The 11166-nt window shown below is 39.2% G+C and overlaps 1 protein-coding gene across 1 annotated transcript in view; it reads right to left on the bottom strand.

Moving 5' to 3' along the window:
- The window catches only part of ATAD2 (ATPase family AAA domain containing 2), a 64040-nt gene extending 53930 nt beyond the window's left edge, over window positions 1-10110 (bottom strand). Inside the window, exons 1-2 of the mRNA XM_043483447.1 lie at window positions 9572-10110; window positions 836-984 (exon numbers count right to left, since the gene is read on the bottom strand). Of these exons, the coding sequence (XP_043339382.1) occupies window positions 836-984; window positions 9572-9739 (317 nt within the window). The 5' untranslated portion in view covers window positions 9740-10110. The remainder of the gene's footprint in view (window positions 1-835; window positions 985-9571) is intronic.
- Window positions 10111-11166: the final 1056 nt, after the last annotated feature.

Here is an 11166-nt window from a genome sequence, read left to right on the forward strand (position 1 = left end):
CCTCCAACTAATAAAAATAAATGGAAAAATAAATAAATAAATGGGATTCATGCTGTCTACCTCAGGGTTCTTGAGAAATGAAATTTAAATATGTATAAAGCCACCTAGTCCCACAGAACAAATCAAAAACCAAAAACAAAGAAAAAACATGTTCTGCCTCCTTTGTGAAGACAGTTTTAGAAGCATACCAACAGAGATATTCATAAATGACTTTCAATTGATGAAAAACTTGATAGCAATCAGAAATACAAATACTATCTTGAATAAAAGCTTTTTATATATGCTTCCCAGGTGGCGCTAGTGGTAAAGAACCTGCCTGCCAATGCAGGAGTTGAAAGAGATCAGGTGTAATCCCTGGGTTGGGAAGATCCCTTGGAGGAGGGCATGGCAACCCACCCCAATATTCTTGTTTGGAGAATCCCATGGACAGAAGAGCCTGGTGGGCTACAGTCCAAAGGGTCATAAAGAGTCGGATGTGACTGAAGCAACTTAGCATGCAAAGCATAGGCTCTGAAGCAGAAGCATATGTCATAAGCAAGTGACAGTCATAAAGTCTCTTTAGATTACTCAAGTACCCAGAACTGATCCTGTATCAACCAACCTTGTCAGCTGCACTCACACACATAATAGATACTGCCTTTGAATAAGAAAATAACAAACCTAGTACATATTAAATTTTTAATTCAATAATATTCATTTAGTACAATTTCATTTCAAATAAACATTTTATAACTTGAACTCTTGATCAGTTAAGAACACACTTAAAAATTAAATGCAAATCCTAAATTAATACTTTGAAACTATTTTGAATTAACATTCAAGCATCTTATATTACCTTGTAAAATGTCTGCCATTAGCATGTTTCTCCGTTATCACCGTATTCTTATCAAAACTAGAATCTGAAGAATTCTGTGCATTTTTTCTCAAGGACCTTAAAGTACGTGTTTGGTGGTAGGTTTCAACTTCCTTAACTGTAGACCCATCCTTCAAAAAAAAATTTAAAAAGCCATTTAAGTTTTTCTTCAGTCAAATATCCCAGTTAAACTCCTAAGACTTCTCTTTGATTAAAAAGTTTGTAACAACTGCTTTTGGTACAGTATTATTTTTGCATCTCTGCAAGAAAACTAAAATAGTTAATATCTAGAATAACCATTTTATGATAAACAAATATGAGTAATGTCTATATGGTGGCTAATATAAGATTTATTAATGGTTTATAGTTCTATTTCATAACAAGTAGTCTAGAGTGAAATTTTCTACCACTGATAAAAAGTTGTAATAGTTCACAACAGTAAGTACTCCTCTTTTTTAGGGCTACAGAAATTAGAAAGATACACTCACAAACCATGGAACCACTGGCGGCAACTTTAAAATAACTAGACAATCAGAACTGCAATTTTGGCTTCAATGACAAAAAGGAGTCATTACTATCTCACACAGTTTCAGTCAGATAATGTAAAAATGAATTAAAGACTGTTTACATATGTTGGTTGTTCAGTTATTAAGTCGTGTCTGACTCTTTATGACCCCATGGACCCTCCAGGTTCCTCTATCCGTGAGGTTCTCCAGACAAGAATACTGGAGTGGGCTGCCATTTCCTTCTCCATTAAATACACTAATTTCTTGTAAAAACCATAGAGCTCCACGTAACTTTGTTTTTGCTCAATACTCTCTAAGTTAGTGGGTTGGCTTTATAAGCTACAGAGGTTCTGTCATAAAGTGTTCAAGATTTCATACACGCCTCTTAGAAATCACATACAGGTGTTTTCACATTAGAAGAGAAGCTAACTTCCCTCTAAGAACATGTGGTGGCTACAGTCTATAATCCTAACTCTATAATCCTAAACTTTACTACTCTAAAAATTTATAATTTTAGAAAAACAGGCATTTCTTTTTTTAAATGAAACATCATTCCCCCGATGCTGCTTAGGCTGGCTTTACCTGGTCATTTCATTATGTTTTATTAGGCTATTTTGTCATTTAATTTTGTTTCAGGAAGAATATGACTGGCTCACAAGTAAGAATATTTATATCATAAGGACCTGTGTAAGAAACTGACATGCTCTTAAAGGCATGAGAGGACAAGTTAAAAAAAATTAAGTTCTTCATAAGATATTAAATGATATGCCTGAGTTACACACTTTTATCAATGTGCCCGTATTTCAAGATGTTTGAAAAAAGAACACCTATACATTTAGATAAGTGCATTATTTTTAAAATGAATACCTACACCTTATATGGATGTGGTGTAACATAAGACTCCAAAAAAATTGTTTAAGGGTATCTATTTTCAGTTTCTCAACTTCCACATGTACTTTTTCTTAAAATGGATCTAAGAAGACATCCTAACACAAGGCATCCTCTTAAATTTACCTTTCTCCCATTTTACAAAAGAAAATCGTATCTCTCACTCATTCTGAATCTTTCTGTTATGGGCTGCTTCAAGGCATTAAAAATCTTTGAAGAGCCAAACAAAGAAAAACACTAATGTAGGTGTTAAGAAAATGAATGACTATGCTAGGCAACAAATCCTTTCCTTTGTTAGATGATTCCCAATTCTTCGCTTTTAACAAAATTGAAAGGAGACCTAATCAAGCTAAGAGACCATTAAAAATGTTTGGCAAGTGATTTTCTGCACATAAGCCAGAAACACTGAGTGGCACTGCTAACAAAACTCCTTTCATTACTATCTATTTATTTATATGAACAATGTTTCTCAGCACTTACCTTTACAAAAACAATTAAACAAGATGCCAAAACACTGTCCTCAACAATAAATAAGATCTAGCCACAGATACATAAGCTAACTGGGTGGGTAGGGAGACTTCAACCACATGAAATCCTAATAAAAAATTACTTCCTATGTTCAATCATTTTAATCAAAATATTTTTTGTTGTTTTGATCAGTTGAGTATTAATAATTATGATAATTCAATACACAAAAATTTTATTTCTTGGAGCTCTGTCATGGAAAAGTGGAAAAAATCCAAATTTTGTTTTTACAAGTGTGAAAGGATAATTAACAAATGACTTTCAAGCATGAAAACATATCAAGATAAAATGCTGTTGGTTAAGTGGATGGGAAATAAACATTAAAAAAGAAAAGAATCAAGGTAAAATTTCTGGCTGTTAAAAGAGCTTATTTATGTGTTAACTTTTAATGTTTCAAGACAGGTATCAAATAACTATGATTTTTAGATTCCAGGGGTTACTTATAAAAGTGTGATGTAATAGTTTTATTTTTTAATGTCAACTTTAAAAAAAATGACAGAAATTATCTCCTTTTAACTATTTAAACTGGTGTGGGGGATGGGGAGGACCTTAGATGGCAGCTTAAAAATGTAAGAGATTATAAAGCTAAAAAAAATTTAAAAACTCAGAAGAAAACATACGGAAAACTTTCATGATATTGGATTTGGCAACGATTTCTTAGGACACCAAAAGCACAGACAACGAAAGAAAAAGGTAAGTTGGACTTCATCAAAATTAAAAAGCTTTTTTACGAAGGACATTATCAAAAAGTAAAATGGAAACCCCTGGAACTGGAGAACGTATCTGCAAATCATGACAATGAGAAAGGACTGATACCCACAATATATAAAGAAATTCTGTACTGTCACAACAACAAAAAGTTAAAAACAGGCAAAGGACTTGAATGGACATTTCTTCAAAGAATATACACAAACAGCCCATGTACACATGAAAAGATGCTCAACATAACTAGTCATAAGGAAATGGAAATCAAACTCAATGAGGGATCACACTAATTAGGAAGGCTATTACCAGGAAAAAAAAAAAAAAGAGAGAGACAAAGTAAGCATTGGCAAGAAAGTGAAGAAACTGGAACCCGTGTGTATACTGTGGAAACTCATATGGCAATTCTTCAAAAAAAATTAAACACAGAATTACCACATCATCCAGCAATGTTGCTTTTGGGCATAATACTCAAAAAAAGTGAAAGCAGGGGCCTGAAGAGATATCTGAATGCTCCTGTCCATAGCAGCATATTCACAATAGCCAAACGGTGAAAGCAGAGCTCATCAACACGTGAATGGATTAAAACGATAGGGAAAAAAAAAAACCAAAAAACAATAGCTAGTACACACAATGAAATATTATACAGTCAAAAACAAAGGAAATTTTAACATATTGAAATAACACAAATGAATACTCTATGCTAAGTGAAATAAGTGAGTCACAAAAGAACAAATACTGTAGGTTTCTTCTTACGCGGCTCCTTGCCAGGGGCTCAGAAGAGGGAAAATGGAGAGTTAGAGTGTGTGTGTGTATTTTCTGTCCACTTGGGCGGGATCTCAGTTCTCTGACCAGGAATTCAACCTGGGCCACTGCAGTGAAAGCGCTGAGTTCAAACCACTGGACCACCAGGGAATTCCAGGGAGGGTTAGTACTAAGTACAGAGTTTGTTTTGGAAGATGAAAAATTCTGAAGATAAGAGAGTGGTGATGGGTTACTGAATAATGTTACTGTACTTAATGTTACAAAACCATATACTTAAAATGGCTAAAATGATAAATTTTGTTATTTATATTTTATTACAATAAAAAAAAGTAAATGTCACCATATTCCTGGGAATAAAAAAAAAAAAGGTTTGTTTCTACAGAAAAAAAGCAGGGGAGTGCTAAATACTGGGAAAAAAAGATTTCCTGAGAAACTCAGAAGACTTAACCTTTAAGCGGTCTAAGTGAATCTGTGATTTGCAGAAATTGGCTTAGTTCATCGTCCCTAAGTACTAAGCATCAAGAAAGGCTCTCCTTAACAGCATGGAGAAAAAAACAAAACAAGTGTTTTGAGAATCATCTGTACCTGGGCATACACTGGGGAATTTAAAAGTATAACTTTCAAAAATGTTCTTTATAAAAGCAATATAAAAATAAAAGTAATATGTGCCCATTACAAATGGGAAAATTAAGAAATATACAACAATAAAACTATCACCCTCAATTTCAGTTATCCACAGATAGAAATGGGTTAACCTTTGGATACAAAAACCATTCTTTTCCTATGCATACACATTCACACAATTTTAAAATTGAGCTAATATTATTTATGCTTTGTAACTTTTTTCTAGTGATACGATCATTTTCCCAAGTCATGAAGTATTATTCTAAAAATCTTTTTAGATGAATGAATAGTAATCCAGCCATTATATGAATCTATTTAACAAAATGCATAGTAGTTACTTTACAGGGGAAATCTGGCACACAGCAAGTGCTATATACCTTGTAGCTATCAGTATTATAATCTTTTAACTGGTCTTCCAAACTCCCAGATTTGTTGTCTATACCTCATCTTAAACACTATCTTATCAGATCCCTGATCTAAAAGTTGCAACTTCTAAGCCTAAAATCAAGAGCCAGCCCAAAACTGATAAAAATGGACTATCTATTATTGTCACAAAACAAGTATACTCTCTCAAATGCAGAGTAGTCAATGCCAGGGAGTAACATTCACTACATGTCAAAATCTATCCATGCTTCGAGATACTTCACTGAGTTGTGCATTTTCCATTATGTTGTGACATGCTTCAAGTTTTAAAAAATCTCCCATGGGTTGTATATATATATCAGTGTCAAGTTTGGGTTATCTTTCCAGACTTCTAAATAAATGTACAATTAAAAAAACAACAACAACCAAGTACCTTCTACATACCATAGTGTGTTTATTTTACCTAATAACATACAGAATAAAATGTACACAACCTAACCCTACTGCCCATCCTTAAATGTTTCTTCAGCATGAGAAATAATCCTAACTTTAACGAACTGAAGAGACTCAGATCTGTGAAAGCCCAGAAGGACAATGGCTAGCCTGACTCCAAAAGAAAGGGGCATCCAAACTTATAGTTTAAGAAAATAAAATAAAAAAAAACAGATTTAAAACAACAACAAAATATTTTCCAGGAACCCATACAGGTCAGGGGGAAAAAAATCCTTAAGCCCAGTTGAGTGAGATCATAAAAGCAAAACGTGGTTAATAGGTAACTTTATCTTTAGAACCTGAATGTCAACCTCCAAGCTCAGATGAAGAAAAATATAAGTTAATGAACATGAATAAATCCAACTATCTTCATGAAAAAAAAGAAGAAAAAAAAATCCAACTATCTTCAAAAAGAAATCTCCTCCAAGAAATGCTCTGTCAATAAAAGCATGAATGAGACTAAGAAATACTCAAGTACAATGAGAGTGGATCAAGGAAGTTTCTGAATTGCATGACTGATGTAAAAAGCAAGCTATAATCAAATCAAATCAAATCCATTGAATGTAAAGTCCTATAAATAGAAAATATTTCAATCACAAGGGTATGTTTCATTTTTTTGTACTGGTGAACTTCCTCAGCATGAACTTCCTCAAGACCCAATCCCATGCTCACTAAATAACCCTCTGGTTACAATCTATCCTACCGAGGAATACTATGTTTCAAAAAGGTGTAATAATCCCTACTGGAAATTCTAGCCTGGAGAACAGATCTTTTCTACCCTATGATAACCAGCCTAACTGCTAACTGCTCGAACACCACATACCACTGATACTGAAAGATAATCAACAACAAAATATTTATTGTGCACCTAATATGCTCTAGGTTCTAGGAGTATATACTGCTGAGCAAAAGTTCAAAATCCAAATCCCTATGGAGTTCCATTCTGATCTGGGGAGAGAAAAGAATATTTTAAAAGTAGGAAATTATACAATATTTAGAAGGTGGTAAGAGCTAGGGAACATACAACAGAGCAGAGCGGCCTGCCAATGAGCAGTTTGCAATTTTCAGTAGGGTTGTTAGGACAAGGTAGTTAGCAAACACTTCCAACAGGCTACTTCATCCAGGTTCTACGTGGGACTCGAAGCTCTACTTCTTCATATAAAGGTGAACTGAGCAAGTTATTTAAAGTCTGTGCCGCAGTCCTCTTCCCTGTTAAACAAGGATGCCTATCTTATAAAGTTATGAGGAGTGAGTTAATATTTGCAAGATTCTTGGAACACGTTAAGCACTGAGTTCTGAGTTGTTGTTGTTGCTTTTAATTTTAAAAAATGTAAAAGGTAAAGGAACATCTGATACAGATATCCAGGGAAAGAGTATTCCCAACCCAAGGTAGAGCAAGTGCAAAGGCTCTGGGATTCAATGAGCAGCTAGGCCAAAGTGGCTGGAATAGACTGCGTTTTTCAAAAGAATGGAAGAGGATGTCATCATAAAGGGAAGGGGCAAGGATGTATATAGGGCTGCTTCTCAACTTTTATTCTATTTAGATAGGGATTTTTGAGCAGAGTGATAAACTGTTACGACTTTTAAAAAGATCCCTCTGTAAACTATACTGAGAACTCAGACTTTCAAGGGAGGAGGGCATTATATGTAAGGATGGCAAATAGGGAGGCTAGTCAAGAATCTATGTTAATAACCCACGGGAATTCACTGGTGGTGCAGTGGTTAGGACTCTGTGCCAGGGCCTAGTTTCAATCCCTGGTTCTAAGATGCCACAAGCCACCCAATGTGACCAAAAAAAAAAAATCTATTTTAATAATCCAGGCAAAAGATAACAGCTTGAATCAGCAAGGCAACACTAGAGCAGTTGAGAAGTCGTCAGATTCTGAATATATTCTGAAAGTGAAGCCAACAGAATTTGCTAATATGAACTGAGAGAAGAGTAAAGGATGACTCTAAGGTTTTCAGCCTGAGAAACTTCAAAGGAAAAAAAAGTGCCCATTAAAGTTGACTGAGATCTTAACAGCTGACAATAACTGAGCCCTATGTATCAGCCAAGTGTTCAGGTAATCACCTTACATACATGATCACATTTAATTCTCATTATCCATGTGGTGGGTTTCACTCCCTTTCAAAAAGTACAGAAACCTGCTGATATTGGTAAGCTGATGGTAAGCTGATTGGTAAACAAAGAACATTTTTAAAAAATTAACTTCTTAATTGCTTAAGTATAGTTGATTTACAGCGTTGTGTTAATTACTGCTGCAAAGTGACTCAGTTATACATAAACATACACATTCTTCTTCATATTATTTTCCATTATGGTTTATCACAGGAAGAACTAACAGTTGTTTTAAGCGCCTATATTACTTAACCACTACTCAATACATCATTATGGTCACAGGAACTGGCACTGTCCTGAAGATAATAAACACTCAATATTTACTGAAATTAATTAGTTCTTCTGAACAAAGGTTAGTAAGTCAAGTGACCAAGTTCATTGAAGAAGTGTCCAGCATCCCTAGATCTCTAACAACTTCAGCCTGTGACTGGGAAACAGATCCTGAAGGTCAGGAAACTGTTTGGTTTTTCAATTCAGAATCACAATGTCAGAGACTGAATGGGCTCTTTCATTCCCCTCGGTTAAGAAATAACTCTGATGAGGCCTCTACAAGAGATTCTGACAATTTCATATCGCGATCTCTCCCTTACCTGTGTTTTTCACTCTCTCCCACCGTACACACTTCGCCTCAGCTTCAGTCTGATTTACCAGTTCTAACCCTATTTCCCGTCCTGTTTTTCCTACCCCCATGACTACCCTTCGCTTCAGCAGAACTAGATTACTTCCTGCTGCCTTAACTTTGCTATGTACTGTTGCTTCCTCAATTACTCTTAACATTTTGTGAACGCGGTCTCCTCCATCTGTGTCTCTTTCAGCAGCTGGGGGTGGCGGAGGGAAGGTGGAGGGACTCTCTCCCTCGGACTTAATTAAATCTACCAATCAAACATCCCACCTGTACATCAGACCTAGGAGAAGAACTTCTTTCAAGACTATGCTGCTCCAGCTCCATGGAAACCTACAGACCTTGTTTATAGCTGTTTAACATGAAAATAAGGGAAAGGGAACCGGTTGTGGAAGCGGAAGATCCAAGTTCCAACTTTCGATCTACCACTTCTCGAGTCCGTTTTTTCCATCGGTAAGATACGTAAGTATCCATTCTCATGGTGCTGTTATGAGGCTTAAGTGAAGAAGACGTAAATGAAACGTCGCTCTCCAACCCTCCACGTTATGCAACCTGGTGTTATTCACGGCGTTCGGAGTAACGAACTTCTCTGGATCGTAAACGCAGGTCAGGGAACCTGAGTCACAATCTTTCTATGCCCTCGCAGCTCCTAAGACACTCGTTATGCACACAAGTAAGCGCTCGGTTAACGCGCGTGGCTCGCGATCGCTGCGAACCTAGGGCGGCAGCCTGGGCCATCGGTCCCTGAGGTGTGCGAGGTGGGGGGCGGGGCAAGCCGCTAACCAAGGTGGGGCCCCGATCTGCACTTCGGCTGCTGAGACCTCCGGTTTCCTCTTGAGTCAAATCAGGTTAACACGCCCTCTCAACAGTCAGCTCTTCTCTCCACCCGACCCACACACCCCTTCGGGCTCCGATCCTGAGAAGCCTTCCATTTTACGCGTCCTTGACAAATACTTCTCCCAACCTACCCCCCCCCCCGCCCCGCCCCACCGCCAGCCAACTGTCACTCGGATCCCACCGCCCACCCCCATCTCCCAAGGCCCTGCCGGGTAGCGGGCAGCGGGCAGTCCCCCAGGCCCGGCCCCAGGGGCCCGCCCCAGGCCCGTACTCACGCCCGCGGCGGCCGCGGTGACGGCAGACTGCTCAGCGGCGCCGGCCGAGCGGAGCCGCCTCCGGCCGATCTGCTCCAAACTGAGAAATTCGCTGGACAGGTCCAGAGAGTCCGTGGCCGAGGCGGCGGGGTGGCTCTGCAGTTCTAGGCTGCTGCGAAGGACCACCATCTTCTCTCCCTTCTCGCCCAGCCGTCCGCGGCGGGAGACGGACCAGATTTCGGGCAACAGCCGCTCACGCGCTTCCGCGCTCCGAATTCTGGCGCCACTCGCGCCGCGCCGCCGCCGCAGCGCGCGCGCCCGGAATCCCTCCGCCACCAGTCCCGCCCACGCCGCCACCCCTGCTACGGCCGGCTCGAAACTTTCCTTTCCGTAGCGCGGAGGGCTTTGGGCCGAATTTGAGCAGGACCCACACCGACGGTATCAGGGGCCCGAGGCGATGGTGACAGGAGACTGTTCACTCCTTTTTCTTAGATAATTTCGGCTCGCTGAGCTCTGCGGAGGGACACTGCGGGTAGCGAAGCGACATTCTGTTTGGAATTTTGGCGCGTGGACGCCGGCGGGGGGGGGGGGAGGGAAAGGGAGGATCCCGGCCTTTCTGATTGGCTGGCGGGGCCTGGTGGCCCCTCCCGGCCCCTCCCCGCCCCTTCCGACACCCGCCCTCCGCTTCCCGCCACGCGGGATTCAAATGGAAAAATGCGGAGTCCTTGACTGGGGCGGGAGAATGCACTTGACTTTGGCAGGTTTTGACTTTGCTTCTTAAGGACTCTTACTGATGACCCAGACGAGTTTAAGAGACAGAGTTAGAAGCGAGCGGGTAGAGTATTATAGTTAAAAGCAAGTTCTGTAACCCAGCGCCACCGGTTCCCGCGATCTTGAGCAAACGATTCGCCCCGCCTGGTCTTAAATCTCCTAATCTGTAAATTAACTCTAATTTTTAACACCTAAGGTTCTAAGATATTATTATGCCTTATATATAAATGTTGGCTACTATTCCCGAAGACAATAACTTATCTGAAAATAAAGCAGTTACACGACTACTTTGATAATAGCACGCTGAATGATCAGAATGTGAGTGGAGCCCTAGCAAAACAGAAACAAAAACTATTTATTGATTTGGACGTCTGCGTTTCGTTAACTCGAGGTGTATTAAATATTTATTGAGCACCTATTACGTGCCAGGCAGTATTCTAAGCAGTCGGAATGCAGGTGTTAACAAAAAGCAAAAATGCCCTCGTGGAACTTAAATTCTGGTGAAAGGAAGACTAAATACATGATATGTTTGTTACAAGGTAGTAAGTGTTAACACAGAAATGTGAAGTAGGGAAGGTGAACGGAAGCTGAGATTTTAAATAGCGATTAGAGAGAGTTTCATGAAGTTTAAGCAGAGATCTAAGGGAGGTTATGTATATCTGGGAGAAGAGAGATGTAAGCAGAAGGGGGGGGGGGTGGGTACAGCGGGCCAGTGAGATCAAAGAGGAAAATGCTGCTAGAAGCAGATCCTGCAAGGCCTCAAAGGTTTTTTTGCTTTTTATTATAAGTGAGATGAAAAGACATCACAGGGTTTGAACAGAGGAGTGACCTATTCGGACTTTTGG

This window comes from Cervus canadensis, chromosome 12 (genome assembly GCF_019320065.1).
Source record: "Cervus canadensis isolate Bull #8, Minnesota chromosome 12, ASM1932006v1, whole genome shotgun sequence".
Taxonomy (NCBI): domain Eukaryota; kingdom Metazoa; phylum Chordata; class Mammalia; order Artiodactyla; family Cervidae; genus Cervus; species Cervus canadensis.